The sequence below is a fragment of the Homalodisca vitripennis genome, chromosome 1 (assembly GCF_021130785.1).
Source record: "Homalodisca vitripennis isolate AUS2020 chromosome 1, UT_GWSS_2.1, whole genome shotgun sequence".
Lineage (NCBI taxonomy): Eukaryota > Metazoa > Arthropoda > Insecta > Hemiptera > Cicadellidae > Homalodisca > Homalodisca vitripennis.
In genome coordinates, this window is record NC_060207.1 from 86,323,130 (window position 1) to 86,340,076 (window position 16,947).

Sequence of the window (16,947 nt, forward strand, 5' to 3'; positions counted from 1 at the left end):
TTAGTTAATTATAGGTTCCTATTGAAATTGTACTCGGAATGCTTTCAAACAACAAATAACAATAACATAACAAATTGAATATTCAAATAGTGGTTTCATTGCATTATTTAACTCTGTAGTCTGATTATAATATTATAAAATTAATTGTATTGATTTGCCTCAATAAACATAATTACAAACATAACGTACTTGGATGAGCTTTTATACACACCACTCATCATTGCCTATTATTTGAATACTTGAGTGTTTTAATACCGGTTAATATCAAATTAACTGCATACACTAATTAATATTTATGAAGTTTTAAATATACAACGGTATTTGCCACTCTCATGATAAAAAAATATATTAAAAATTGGACTCAATATTGCTTATTTGGTTCACCAAACAAGTAAGCAAAGTAAGAATTTTTGCGAACATTCTGGAAAATTAAAAGAAAAACTTTCGGCTCACGCTTTTTTATTTATAAATAGAATCTTTTAAAGATTCTTTGCGCTCTTGTGATATACGGAAAAAATTGTATTTATTTTTTCATACCATACGCCTAAATACTAATTACCCAGATGTATATCTGCAGTTTCTTAAACCTTTTGTGGCAAACGTTCGATGTTGGATGAAAGGCCTAATTGTAGAAAAAGCGAAATTTCGATTTGTCAGTAATTACAAAATAATTAAAATTTATAAAGTATTTTGATCAAATTCCCACAAAAACTGTACATGGATAAACAAAGTATGGATATATCGAGGTTTTTAAACAATATTTGGCATGAAAATGTTATACCTGGTCTTTGCAATGTCCACTGGTTCTATGTGCCGACGTTAGCTGTTTAGCGGTAAAAAAACTATCGCTAGTTTATATTTTAGGCCGCACTGTATGTATTCGTATCTAATACATTTTCTATGATTCTATACATTCATTTTCTATACATTCTATATATATATATATATATATATATATACAAAATTGTATATATTATCTAGGATTTTGTTTCGTGAATTTTGATTTTTCAAATACTTTGCTATTATAAGCAATACCCATACATTTCTTCTCGTTAATGGAATATATTCTGATTTTAGAAGTTCATTTGATAATCTATCCTATATAGCCTAATCATAAATTGGAGGATACAAGTTATATTTTTTTAATATAACCATTCTTCTAAAGCTCCTACGTAATAAAGCTTTCTCATGACATTTCACTATTGAATACTAATAACACTATATTGTTATTACCATTAGTTTGGCAAATACTTGTTGATTTTTATTATATAATTGACTGACAGAATCGTTAGAACCATTATTTACCGTACCTTTCTTATATAAACAAGTTTCTAGCATACTTTGAAAATATTGAGCCTAAATACTTGACATCAGAAGAGCCGATGTTACCGTTGGAAAGGCTAAACTAAAACTTGTTATTAAGTTTTATTATTTTCTAATTTAAACTAGTACAGTAGTACCTTGACATGCAAAGTCCGGCAATCAAATTCGTTAATAATACGGAATTCATTATTTGTGCACCTTTATCCACAATATCTATTTCAACGGTAAAATATTACTGTTTCTGATGATTTATGTAACTTTTTCCTTCACTTAAAACTTTTGCGCTGATAGAAACAGCTACTGGAATTGTTACTTCATGTTATGTTGCCATTGAGCCATGTACTGCTGTTATCACATTGTTCAAAACCTTTATTTTTAGTTTAATTGATCTCATGTAGTGTTTGCAAGATATTTTGGGAACAAATTAATACTTTAATGAAGAAAGACTTTCATTTATTAATATACACAATTAGAATTAACTTATATATTTTCTGAAATGATAATTAACTTTTTTTAAATCCCTTGTACTGGTGTTTAGATTCCAGAATTGTTCCTGAAATTCACGCACTCCAGACCTCCCCCCCCCCATAATTAAAGGCACTCTTAATTTGTCCCTGATTATAAATAAAAGATGGACTTCTCAATTTTGTAAGTTTTCTAAAAGCTTGTCCCAAGTTTAAATGTAGAATAGTCTAAGGTGCTACAACTCGTATAACATAACGTACTAAAATGTGACACAAATCTCCTCCTAACGTTCAAATATGTTTATGTCCTCTGCCCTCAGCTGCTGTCCCAGAGAGTGGGTACACCCCGAGCCTCTGCAGCCGATTACTACATACACAGAGCCAACCAAGTGCTATGGGAGCACATGCAGCGTTACTCTGTCCAGGATGTCGGCACAGGAGTGCAGCACCTCAAGTATGTATCCAAAATACGAGCACCTCATTTTATATACGAGTTTTAACCCTTCAGCTGTGACGAAGGTAGCTGAGGTGTTCAGATTTTTACTGTTGTACTGCGGGAAATGCAGCTGATCTGCCTTCAGAATAATTTTTTAATTGCATTCTTATTTAACACGATATTACGATGATACTGATACCAATCAAATCAGGAGATTCTATTCTATATATTTCGTTATAATTTGTATCTTTAGATGTGATTTAATGACCATCGATATAATGTTTTAAACTTTTTTTAAATCCGTGCGTCAATTAAGACAGCGGAATCCAGAATATACGTCATTATATTAAATATTAGATATTACTTATGTATACTTAAATTACTTATGTAATGATTCTTAAGATTATAGCCTAACTTAATATTGATCTACTTAAAAATGTATAGTGATAAAATACTTATAAAAAAGGTTTTTTATTTTTTGTCAAAACTAATATTGATCTAAACACTTTGCATAAACTCTTTGTATGTGTTTATTTTTCACTCAATACCAGTAAGTATAATATGTAATCACAACATTATGATCTAACATAATATTAGATCTAAAAAAAACATTATGGTTGCCTGTAAAGTCGGTTTTACGGGCGAAGATTTTACGTGACAACGTCTTTTTCTCGGTAGAATATTTATTGATATGAATATTATTAAATTGCACAATAGGAACAAGGAATTGAATGAAAATAAGAATTGCACAAATTTTAACTATAGAAATATATTTTGTTTACTAAAACATTGTACATAATTTGAAATTAATTAAAATTTGTTATTGTAAATGGTAAAGTTGAATAAAACATTTACTAAAATTGGAATTTGAAATTCTTGCTAAACACAGTTAAATTCTAACTCCGCGCGTGGTGATTGGTCGGTTTAGTTCGTTTGTTTGGTCGCACTGTTATGACAGGTTAGAGGTTATAATTTGTTATTTTAAATGTTTGACTAGCAATACGCGCTGTTTCTTCTCAATCGACTGAATTACGATTGATTGCAGAGTGATTTAAACTAATAATTTACTTAACACTATCAACATTTGTCAATAGTATGACATAACCTATAAACTCAGTTTCTCAACTTTTGTGTCAATCTAACAATTAATCAATTCAATCATAGTTTACGATAATGAAATATCAGTGTACAATTATTTACCTTTATTGTTGTAGTTGTTGTAAATGACGAATCTAAGCACTCCACATTTTCACGAATAAACATAGTTATCTGCTTTATCCCGTGCGGCGGACCCACAGTTATCTGCTTTATCCCGTGCGGATCCCGTGCGGCGGACCCACTGGACGGGCATCGTAACGTTACCGGGCGTTACACTTTTTCATGAGTGACTCCGAGCCGCAACCTAATTTAAGACGTTGTCACGTCAAAAGATTTTTTTTATATTTCGGTCAAAACTAAATTATTGTGTAACACTTTGCATAAACTCTTTGTATACGTTTATTTTTCATTCAATACCAGTAAGTATAATATGTAGTTCTTCACAACATTATGATCTAACATAATATTAGATCTAAAAAATCTTAAAAATTATAATTTATTTTTATGTTTACAATTAATTATAAAGTTTTCAAGCAAATTTTATTTTGTGTACGGTTATTTACATATTTTGTTATCACTCTGTTATATTTTTAAATATCTATTCCATTTTTGTTGAATTTTATTTTAGCTATGGTGTTGTAGATACGAAATCAGTATTAAAAAGTACTATAAAAATAAATTATAAAAACAAATTTGATCTTAATTCAGTTACTTGTTACAACAATTTTTGCAATTCGTGGCAAAAATGCTTTTTGTACGTTTATAGCTATTATTTGTGGGATAAATAATATTATTTGCTAATAGTGTAATCATTTGAGTGTACAAAATATTGTATTTGAATTTTATAACCACTGTTACATATAAAAAACAAATGTGTGTGTGTGTGTGTGTGTGTGTGTGTGTGTGTGTGTGTGTGTGTGTGTGTGTGTGTGTGTGTGTGTGTGTGTGTGTGTGTGTGTGTGTGTGTGTGTGTGTGTGTGTGTGTGTGTGTTTTTAGCTCATTAGCTCATTCTTGCCATAAATACAATTTTACTTTAATTGATATAGACTACATACGATGATATTTCTAATAAACTTCTACACAAGTTTCCTATTTTGAATTTTGTTAAACATTTTTTTTATTCCTGTAATGAGTGTTCCAAGTTTTATCAAACACTTTATACTTATACAACTTTCCATTATTTACATGAAAAATATATCTAGAAGAAACATATCTCAGTGGTAGTTACTACTTACCAAAACACGTTAATCTATATGAAAATATAGTTCGTTTGGTTTTAGTTTATCTTAAGATTTTTATCTTGAAGACCTACAAACTGTCTGAAATTGGCACACCAATTTAGGTTTTCATAGCCACAGCACTAGGGTCAACACAAGGGTTCACCACCTCAGTATGTATCCAAGTTGAAAGGGGGGAGGGGAAACAGCAGGGTTATATAGATACACAAAATAAGTATAATGAAGGGGATATAGCACTTCATGAATTTCATAGGAACTGAGATCCCACTAAGTAAGCACTTAAAGCACTTTAGTAAGCATCAGGGAATCTTCAAAGAGATACAACAAATCAACGTAGGTAACCGATTTGTGGGCACAGGAAAAGTCATATTACCTCACATAGATATAAAAAAATACAAAAGAATATACATACAAACTTAAAGCGTAAAAGACTTCTACACACCCAAGTTATAAGATAAGTAGTATAGTGCCTCAAGTAGATTTCCAAAATGTACAAATGACGTACAGCAATTCAAGCATGTATTCGGTTTGTTGGCCTGGAGATACGCACATCTTACGTAGGTATCCAAGATATCCGAACGGAGGTTAACATTCCTAAAAGTACATTTTGTCAACAAAAGGATTCAGTACCTCAAATAGGTATCCATGATTTCGGTATGCGGGTACACCACTTCATGTAAATGGTCAACAAGGAGACATAGCTCTTTAAGTATATATCTCATATGTCGTTTTGGGGGACAGCAACTTAAAAATAGTTGTCCTATCAGTACTGGGTGTTTTATTATAATTCATGTAAGAGGTATTTTTGCTTGAAATTAATCATAAAACATAATGTTTGTGAATCTGCATTTATAGGCAATTGGTTACCTATCTAACAAGCAACCAAACTCTTCTCTGTAACCACTGCACTCACTACGTCTCGCCTTTGGTTGTGATGTATATTTATCGTATTGTATCGCACTTTGTCTACAAAACACGTGTGTCTTTAGGAACGGAACTTTGGATATCCTTATTGCTGATACTCCTATATTGGATTACTACCGAGCCACGGACCATGGCTGCAAGCTGCAGAAGATTGGCGATGCGATCAATGAAGACACTTATGCTGTTGGCATGACCAAGGGATTCCCTCTAAAAGTGAGATAATAATGTAGCATGTATAAAATATACATATAATATAAACATAATACTAGATATTAAAACGTCTATAGATCTTCACACTAAAGACTAAATCGATTTTTAAATCTTACTTCAAACCAAAAATATAGAATTAGATAGTTGAATAAACGTACTGGATACAATGTGCTGCTTCAAACCAAATTAATTTGAGACAGCTCTGATCTATGCTAATTCTAAGAAAGCTTTGGTATAAGAAACTACTGTCATTCTGCTATTAAATATTGGAGTTTTGCGTCTACAAACATGATATTTTGTTTTGGAATAATGTGTAAAAAGCTGTATTGTAACTCAAAAAAATAGAAAGTATAGAAAATAAAATCACTGAGCTCTTGCAGGACAGCATCTCTGCAGTGATTGCCAAGTACTCTAGTAATGGCTACATGGACATTTTGCAAGAGAAGTGGTACGGGGGTCTCCCCTGCTTCAAGCTGGCGACAGACATGGCACAGCCCAGGCCACTGGGAGTCGCCGCCGTCACAGGTCAGTACATTACAACATGTTCAGGACTTCTTTTGGATATTCCAAATTTTATTTTATAACGAGCTAAATAATGATGTACCTACATTATGTATACCGTACATTATTATGTACGCCAGACCACATGTCGCGTATGAAGTTGCATGCAAATTTTAATATCTATAGCTAAATCAATAGCTCATGAATATCTCAAATAGACTTGAGATATTCGCAGAAAACATACACACAGTCAGATAGATAGACATACAGACAGACGAGGAATGTTTCCAGAAACCTAGTGACAGCTAAGCAAAATATACAAACGTTAAGGTTTATAGCTCAATACATAACAGAGATATAACACAGAGCTATTGGTTGTGATAATGCTCAACCAAATTCCATGGAGGGTTATGTATAAACATAAACCGATACAACAGAGTGTTGAAGCACCGTCAGAACGTAAAGAAAGTCTTACGGATTGATCAAACGGGATAACCTCATAAAATGTGTTACCTACTTTGTTAAAATGTCACATGATTGTACACTGTTTACAAAAATATATTTATTCTACGCTTTTTTCATTGCTTTGTTGTTACCTCAGCGAAATCCTGTGGCTTTACAGCCATCGTCATTAACTCGGTGTTGCCAATAAATAAAGCTTCATGCAGAACTTCAAGTATATAGGTCAGGGGTTACCAAATGGCGGACCACGGTCCGGACTCGGACCGCCAACCTATTTTGTGCGGACCTTGTGTTTCCAATTTTAAATATTTTACGTATGTGGCTTGGGACGTTATTTGACTTTCCCCGCGTTTTGTTTGTCCTGCTGTCGTCGATTCTGCAATGGATCGGTGCGGAGCGTAAGATCCTCAGACGTCGCATGGGTATCTGGTGCGGCGCGGCGCGATGTGTTGCGGGGGGGGGTGTGGAATACGCACCGCCGCGACGCCGCCGCCTGCTTGCGCTTTTAATGAGTCAGTGTTTTCTTTTGTTTTTTGTTATGTTAAGTGACGGACGCCAACACAACGTGTGCTAAATACGTTTGCCTGGCTACGCTGCGAGTTAAGGGGGGTCGGGAGCTCCATTTAAGCCCATGTTAAATTCTCAAACTTTAAGGAACATTTACCAAAAAACTATAAATGATAGCACTTAGAACTTTTTTTTCTTGATAAAGCACAACAATATACATATTTTAACACAATATTTTTGTAAAAAAATATTTTTTGGATTTTTGGAAATTTTTAAAAGGTCAAATGGGTCAAAAATTACTTTTTTGTGTTTTTATTGAATACTATTTTGCTTTTCATAGCGGTTAATTCAAGACCAATTTCATGAAAATCGGTCAAGTAGTTCTTGAATAAAAAGTTTTTTTCTAAAGGCTGTACTTCAAATTTTTGGTGAGTGTTTCATTGAGGAGACAGTATTTTATATTGTACTATAACTCTTTATGAAAAATAGAGCTGTATTACTATTACGTTTTTTGCTATTGGTACAGTTGTTTGTCACCTTTTTTTTCTTTCATTACATTGTTTGTTATTTTTTTCTTCTGTTATAACCAAAAATAACATTTCAAATGTCACAGTTTATTTTCTGAAGTTCCTGGTGTGTTTTCTGTGTGTTAGAAGTTTTATTTCAAAGGTATTGCAATGCCTAGATTTTGTAACAAAGTCTTTAAAAAACGTAAGCAAGTAGGGAATCCTAAAGTGGTGTTTGTAGATAGTGACTGTGTGAGAAGCCTAGAATCTAGGCCTAGTACACAAAGCCCAGAACCTAGGACTCAAGTGCACCAAGCCCAATTCCTCCAGAGCCTCAAGAGGAGAGTTTGTCTAGCAAGAAAATTAGTTCTTGTCTTGCAGATTACAATGAGTACTAAGGTAACTGTGGCACTAATGACATTGTAAATTTGCAAATTCTTCAAAACCTGCTTGAACAGAACCAAAGTGAATCGCTCAATAACATGATTTGGGCTCGTATTCCCAAGCGAACTTTTGTCATGCTATCAACTCTAGAATTAGGGATATATGATGCTATTGCTGTCTTCAACAAAGGCAATATAGTCAGATGCGAAGTGTTTGCTAAATTAGGGATTGTACCTGGGGTAAAATGAGTGTATGTGCTTCAAGACATGGACATGCTACGCATCAAAAAAGCGAATAAAGCCGTTGATGAAATAGAAAAAAAGTGTCGAAGACTGACTACACTGGCAAAAAAGAGGCTAGAAGACGACTATGAAGCAGAGGAAGCAGACAATCCCTCATATGGTGCAGGAATGCATTTATAAAGCAAGTTTAGTTGCTAAGCTAATGGATGTTCCAAATAAATGGCTTTTTCCGAAAATGAATTTTTTCGGCAAATAAGGAACATTATCTCCAAAACTATAAATGATAGATCAATAATTTTTTTTATCTTGGAGAGGGCATTATTCTACACATTTTAACACATGGATTTAAAAAATTTCTATCAGAAAATTTTTTATTGCGACTAATTTATAAAAATTACTGGTAATTTTTTTAAAAATTTCCAAAAATCCAAAAAATATTTTTTTACAAAAATATTGTGTTAAAATATGTATATTGTTGTGCTTTATCAAGAAAAAAAGTTTTAAGTGCTATCATTTATAGTTTTTTGGTAAATGTTCCTTAAAGTTTGAGAATTTAACATGGGTTTAAATGGAGCTCCCGACCCCCCTTAAGGTACCTGTTATTTTTTACAGTAGAACCAAAAACAGAAAGGTGGAAGTCGAAAATAGACAGTTTTTACCTGAATGGTTCAATTCGTATTATTTCACGCTTTCGTGATGTAGGAGTGCTTGAAGCTATGTGCTTGATTTATCAACAAATATTTGCGTTTGCGTTAGTTAAAAGCTCTAATATAAAACGACATTATAAGACCAATCACAAATTATTTACCGACAATTTTCCACTTGGCAGTAACCAACGTAAATCTAAAATTGCGAGAGTTTATTGTTACGCTACATATCTTCGACTCAAATCATGAGTCGTTCAATCACTGAACAGGAGCAATGTGGTGAAGCTTCACTACGTATTCTTTGGTCTATTGCTAACCATATTAAACTCTTCACCGATGCTGAATTCATAGTTAATGAATGCAAGCTCGAAGCAGACAATGTTTTGTTTGATAACAGAAAAGATATTGATGAAACTATTCGACGGATTCCGTTATCTGGGAGTACTCATTCAAGAAATACACATGTTTTGTAAATTCATTGTACACATCGAAAATCATTGCGATGTGAAAGGGCGGGTAATAATTGTGACTATTATTGAGGTTATTATGACTTGAATGTGGATGAATCAAGTGGCATTACTGATAAAGCACTATTGATTATATTTGTACGTTTCTTGGATAAAATAACAAAAGATTTTTGCTGAGGAGCTATTGGTTATTTTGCCGTTAATACGAAGAACCCGGGGAGAAGACAAGATCAAGCGGTGATGGATTATTTCGTTAATTATGATTTAGATTTTTTAACTTGTTACCTGTAACCGACGATGCACCAACGATAGTTGGGTCTAAAAAAGAACTGGTTCATCTATTCAGAACCAATGTAAAATTTTATTAAAATTTGTTTTCCTACCACTGTACTATTATTCAAACTGTGCTTTGCTGCATACTCAATCCTAATCTGGAGAGATCAGTGAAAGAAGGTATGAAGATAATAAACTTTCGTCGTGCAAAATCAGCACTGAACCTTCGTGAATTGGAAATATTTCTTGACGAAGTGGACGCTCAATATGACGATTTGTTGCATAATAATGTGAGATGTCTATGCAAAGATTGCATTTACAGTGATTCTTCACCATTTTAGAAGACTTGAAGACATTTCTTTTCAACATTCATCAGACATCAACAAACACCTACTTAAATTTTCTTAGCGATTGAGAATGTCGTCGACATCCACAATAACCCAACATTTACTCTTTGGATCCTGCTGATAAATGAAGGTAAGAAGCAGTAAATATTCCGGAAGTAATAAAGTTGTTTTCCAGATGGAAACAATCGATTTCCAAGATAATACAGTTTTAAAACACCAAAAAGAAGAAGTTTCTTGTCAAGAGTTTTAGATAAAATTTGTTTGTGCTAATAAATATCCATAATTTTTAAAAATAGCCTTGAAACTTCTTACTGCAGCATTTTCTAAGATGAACTTCATTAAAAATAAATTTCTGAGCAGAGTTAACGACGAACATGTCCAAGATTTAATTACAATATCCTGCACAAACTTAAGTCCAAACTTCGGACGGACATTTCAAGGCAAAAATGTCATTTTTATCATAAATACTGTAAAAATTCCATGGTACTTCCCTTTGTTTATAACATTTTTTATTATTTAATACAGTGATGTTCCGAAACTCATTTTTTATTTATTCATTGATACTGTATTTACACATATTTAAATAGTACAGTTTATTGTTTAAATTGTTAACCCCATAGATGCTATTTTCCTGCCGGACCGTGATGGTAATGTTATTAAAAAAAGGACACCTAATGAAAGTAATTGATGACCCCTCGTATAGGTCAGTTCGTTCTCAGGATACTGTGTGGACAGACGGACAGACTGAAATGGAAATTGTAGCTTCTTAAATGCCGATGCTCAGTCAGTTACTATCCCTAGTAAAACTAAACAAATGACATAGTAGCTGTTATTAAACCACACACACACACGAGCGCGCATGCGCGCGTGCGCACCATAAAAAAGTGTTTTTCTGGTAAACTTTTTGTCAGTGCAAGTAGGTATTTATTTTATAACTATGCTTCTTCCAGATTCAAAAAGTGATTATCTTTTTTGTATTGTTTTAACATTCGTATAGACCAAATAACGAGCCAATTTTTGTTTGTGTGTGTTTTTGTTTTTGTTTTTTTTTCAATAGCTGCAGTGCCGGGTTTACCTATAGGTCTCAGCCAAAGGCCTCAGACTACGAGGGGCTTCACGAGGTGTCACTTATATATCACAAGAAGCAAAAATGGTTTATCTGCAGAAACCATTGTTCTATTCCCAATTCTATTGAATGTTTGGTTTTGTAACTGTGTTCCTCTATGGCCAATTCTTTTTTATCCTGAAGTTTTGTGTGCTCATTGTGTTTACTAGCTCATGTATCTGGCAGTTTGATTTTCACTGCAGACTAAGTCAATATTACCAATAACATTGCAGATTATTAAACTTAAGACACTGAATATAAACTAGCAGGAAAGTTGACTTTCAGAGAATAAGAAACGTATCCTGTAAAACTATATAAAAGTATCATAAAGCATGTGATTAATTTTAATTTCAAGTTCTAACATACTGTTCTTAACAAGAGGAGATTAAGAAATGTCCAAAAGCTTGTCCTGCTAATTCTTATTCAGATTTCATCCTGGTTAAGAATCATTTAAAATTTATATGAATAAAATAAATAAATGTAAAATGTCTGTACAGATCAATGCAAATATAATCTATATAACTGCGCAGGAGTGTTTCTGCTGCTTGGAATGGGCATGATAGTCGGGTGCCTTATACTGCTCATCGAACACTTGTTCTACCGCTACACATTGCCCATCCTTCGACACAAGCCCAAGGGGACCATTTGGAGGAGCAGAAACATCATGTTCTTCAGTCAGGTATCATATTCTCTTCACATGCCGCTTGTACATGTTTCTGTCCTTATTCAGGTTTGTACGGTGTTATAAGTATTATGATAGATGTTAAAGTTTTATTTACAAAGGGATAATGTAAGATTTGTGACTTTGGCGCCTTGCAGTTGGCATTGACAATTATATTTGGTATTACATGAAAGTTTTATATAGACTATAATTATTTAACTGTAAAAATATCAAATGTGTCCTAACACTATAACATTATTTCAGTATTTATCAAAACCAGTATTTTCGTGGCACAAAAGCTTAAACATGACGTTTCTAGAGCTGGCGTCTGTCTTCTTATTAATTAAGATCATCAACAATATCACATTTATTAGAGTACAAGTAACATATGCAGTATAAACATACCGTAATTAATACAATGCAAATTTATACAATAAAAAATAAATAACAACATAATATAATATGACTAATGAAGAGTTCAGCAATCAAGCATAAATATGTAAACATAAAATCCGGTAAAAATAATAAATTGGAATAGGGAATTTGAATATATCAAACATTTTCTCTTAAAAAAGTTTAATACTGTATACGAGTACATGAATAACCATTTGTATGTTCCAGAATCACTCACTCAACAATTCAAAACTTAAAATGAGAACACAATACTTTAATATTCACTATGATTTTATTCATAGTAGTAGATAAACAAATATATTAAAAAACTATAGTTTTTAATTTATATAATATACAAAAATGAGTTTTCACTCAACAAAAGACTAAGTTTTCAGATTGTATCAGTATGGTGGGTTGATGTATAACAAAATACAATGTATCAATTTTATCCGCACCAATGAAATTGTTATGTTCTATAATTTTTATCAATCTTCAACAGGGAAATTTGTATGCAAAAAGTTGAGTATTTTGGCAAAATACTGTATGCTGTTGTACTGTATTTCAGAAACTGTACCGGTTCATCAACTGTGTGGAGTTGGTTTCGCCGCATCACGCTGCTCGAGAGCTGGTTCACACCTTGAGACAGGGCCAGATCACCAGTCTCTTCCAGAAGAGTGTGAAAAGGGTTGGTGTTTGTCTACATCATTTGCATGGACATTGATGATATCGACGTTACTTGTTAGAAGTTAATATATGCTGAAAAACTATCAGCAGTACTTTAAATATAATACAAATACAGCACCTTTTTTATATATATATTTTATATGTTATTTATAATATTTTAATTGTTAAACTAGCCTATTTAGGCAGAGAAAAATAAATTTAAAGTTCATAGTGATATTTACCTAATGAAGAAAACGTGAATTTAATGGGTATGCACGCTGCTATTATAATATAAAAATTGTGTTCTAGAGGTTTTATTTTTAAGTTGTCCAAGTAACAGAGAGGATCCCCAGATCTTGCTTTCCCAAAAAATATTATATGTAACTTCCATATGCTGATAGTCAAGTTTCACTTAATAAATTGTCGATGTGAACGTTTTGGAGCTGCTCTGATATTTATTCCCAACTAATATCAATGAACAATACATATTAGTTTGTTATAGGTTTTGTTAAATCTACCTATAGTAACATTTTACAGCTTCTTTAGCAATAATTCCAAATAAAATATTTGTGTTTCTATCAATTTATCAGACAGCCTTAAGAAGTCAGCAGGCTGTTCTTTTTATAAATAGAAAAGGTCTTATGCTGTGAAAATGTGGTTTGATAATAGTTACTGTCAGACTACAATTTAGTTTAACCACTATTATTCTGTATGCATGAAACCTTTGGCAGACCTTGGATAAAGCATAATCATGAGGATAAATTTCTTTTAAGGATACGTGTTTAAATTTAAGACTTGAATTCCGCAGACTTTTATGTCTGGATTGTGACCACGGTGTTTTAACAGTGGTCCAGGTATAAAACAGTAGATTTATCACGATCAGAAGTATTAAAAACTTACTATTACTTTTAAAAGATGTGTATTCACCCACATTATGAGTATAATTGATTTTTAAACTTTATTTTTGTTGGCCTTTTACATTCTGAATTGACTACATAACTTGATCAAGATAATATAAACTATGCCCATAAATAACTAATCATATATCTATCCCCTAATATTGTCAATATTATGTTATGGAGATGTTTTGAATAGTGTCCTGACCCTGCCGTAATGCCGTATTTTGTTCTAGAAGGAACATGAACAGAGGCGCAGAAGGAAGAGCAAGGCTCAGTTCTTTGAGATGATTCAGGAAATTAGAAGGTGAGTGAGTATTCTGTAGATAACTTGATATACTAAAAATTGAGTAGTAAACAAAATTATATTATTCTACTGCTGCCAGAATTCAAGTGCCTGACTCGGAACATAAACTTGTAGGATTGTGAGAAAGTTAATCAAATTAAATCGTCCTAAGAAAGGGCAGATGTCTGAAACTTCAGATGTATCAAGGGCATTTAGTTACCATAGTTTGAATAAAGAAGGTATCATAATACAATATGTTTCTTATAAAAGGCGCGTCGCCCTTAAATCACTGTCACTTAAGTGATGAAATTTGTTTAAGATAGCTAAGCATTTAAATAATTAGTCATCAATGCTGTCTTTCACTCAAATATCCATTATTTAAGACACAGTATCTTCCTTCACCTCGTTGTCCAAAATCACTTTCACAGGAGTTTTGGTGAGTTAGGACTTACATCCTACTACCTTTAGGAGAATTGTAACTGAGGATCTGCAAAGCAGCTCTATGAACTTCATGAGAGGGAGTAAGATGCATCAGATCAGCAGGTTTACGCTATAAGTCACACATTTCACATGAGTTTTTCAGGTTCATTAAAAAGCGTCAGTATTGGTGGTATTAATGTGCTTTTTATCCTTTTTCCCTTCCCAACTAGACTACATTCTTTTCCCTTTTTGAATATTACATGCGTCTGGCAAAAAAAAGTAAACAATTCTTAACGTTTAAATTCAACCATGATCAGGGAGATTTATTACAACTGTTCGTACTACATCCATTTTTCCATGTATTCTAACCATCCTTCCATTACTCCAAAATCCATAAAAATAAAATATAAAATACATAATTTTTTTTTTTTTCAAGTGACTAAAATGTACCAGAAATTTTATAACATGTCAATATTACAACATTTTTACCTCAGAGTATTATTTACTTTATTGAATTTCTGTTTTTGATCATTTTATAATTTTATATAGTTAGTAAATTATTGCATTTTATACAATTGATGTTAATTAATGTATAATATATCTTTGCATTTTAATAACATGTTTTATATTCAGAAACTTTTTGGTTATCTTTAATGATAACTGATATAGAATGATTGCATTTCCACGTAGCCAAACACCCAATCCATATTATAAAGTTTTATTGGACAAAGGAGCAAAGGCAGTTTCTAAACAAATTACTTGTTAATTTTTAAATAAATTGTATCCTAAATGAGCCATAGATAATTAATTTTATGAACCAAGGTATGATTAAAAAATCAAATTCTAAGTTTTTGATGTCAACCAACACAGAGGAGATTTCAAGGGCTTTCGTGTTGTGCAAAAACACAAATTATATTTGATTGGAATTTTACCATTTTCAGTGTTGAAAGCTGTAACCCATTAACTTAGATCATAAAATGATTAATTTAATCAGAGGCTAATATTTTGAAATATGCCATTGTTAAAAGTTTAAGAGAAATAACAAATTGGATATGTCAAATTACGAGTATTACCTATTTCTATTTTCTGAATAAATTGCTGGCTATTAAAGAGAAACATATGTGCAGTCACTAAGCTATGAAAATTTTTTTCTGTACTATACTTAGAAATAGATAATATTTTACCGCAGGGTCAACAATACAGAGGATTTAATTCAAAATTTGTTTTTTTATATTTTGCTTACCAATTAATATTTAAGATTGCAGTCCTAAATGGTAATTATTTCATCAACTGCTTGTTGCATAGTTATTATTAATTATCACCACAGGATGATGTTGGCTACAATTAATTGAATAAAAACGTAAAAAAAGGACCTGATGCACTTAGGTCTTGCATTATTTTCACTGTTAGCTTTAAATACGTTAGTAATTTATCGTGACAAGTCTGAAAACTTTTAATATATTTTCACCATAAAATATATAAAGAATCACTGGAAGTAGGTAAAAATATTGCTTTGAGTAATGTTAAAAATTTTCAATTGTTATGTGTGTTTTGTGAAATAGAATTGTTATGCCACAGTTAAATAGAGAGAAGGAAGTCACTTCAAAGTCGGCTAAAAATTGATTTGATTTACAAACGTAAATTATTGTAGAAGTGAGGAAGAAGACCCGCCAAGATTGAGGTGTATCCAAGATGAGGGCAACCACACAGCTTCTCAGTGGTGTGATACTTACTGTAACTTATTTATCGTTTTCCGATGTTGCTAAAGCAACAGTGTATTATTTATGTTTTGAATACCAACCGATTGGTTGCCAGGGTACAACAGGAGGAGAAAGTTGTGAATGCCACACCACCAATGCTGACACTGCCGGAAGAGAAAAGTCCTCGCCTTAAGAAACCTGTTCCTTCAGATCAAAACAGGCGGCACTCCAGGTAACTTTACATTAGATTAAACAGCACAAAACTTAAAATTGACAGTAAAATTGATCTAGACATTTCTCCTTCACTTTACTATAATGATAGTATGTGAATCAGATTTGTTCTCACCATCTTGAGGAAATTTGGAATTTTTAATACTTTCAACATTTTAATTGACTTTAATGAAACTGTTTTCTTTCTTAAAGAAATATTGATTAGTGAAAATATGTTAACAAAACTTCAATTTAAAAATAATTTCCTAATACTAAAGACTTGGAAGAGGACTAGAAACTACTATTCTTTGTGGAATTGGTTTTAATCAATGATTAAAAATCTACAAGGTATTGAAAGCCTAAATATGGAATAAATGTATCAAGTATAAAATAAATTAAAACTAATTTATAGGTAGGTAGGAACTACAGAATGATTCAAAAGTTACTGTACTATAAAAAGTTATTTATTAAACATAATACTTTGCATTTAAATAAATTACAGCTTCCATTAATCTATTTCTATAAGTTTAAAACAAACTTTATTATTGAAACAGGTGCTTGAAATGTCTGCCGTCGATCTGAA

The 16,947-nt window shown here is 32.2% G+C and overlaps 1 protein-coding gene across 3 annotated transcripts in view; it reads left to right on the plus strand.

Annotated features, from left to right (window-relative positions):
* LOC124365971 overlaps positions 1–16,947 on the plus strand; it is a 117,188-nt gene that overhangs the window by 86,025 nt on the left and 14,216 nt on the right. For 2 of the 3 annotated variants that reach the window (XM_046822131.1, XM_046822149.1), the window contains exons 7-13: positions 2,108–2,241; positions 5,550–5,697; positions 6,075–6,219; positions 11,666–11,814; positions 12,755–12,874; positions 13,985–14,055; positions 16,270–16,386. In XM_046822131.1, coding sequence (XP_046678087.1) covers positions 2,108–2,241; positions 5,550–5,697; positions 6,075–6,219; positions 11,666–11,814; positions 12,755–12,874; positions 13,985–14,055; positions 16,270–16,386 — 884 coding nt within the window. The remainder of the gene's footprint in view (positions 1–2,107; positions 2,242–5,549; positions 5,698–6,074; positions 6,220–11,665; positions 11,815–12,754; positions 12,875–13,984; positions 14,056–16,269; positions 16,387–16,947) is intronic. The other variant, XM_046822140.1, reaches the window with a different exon arrangement.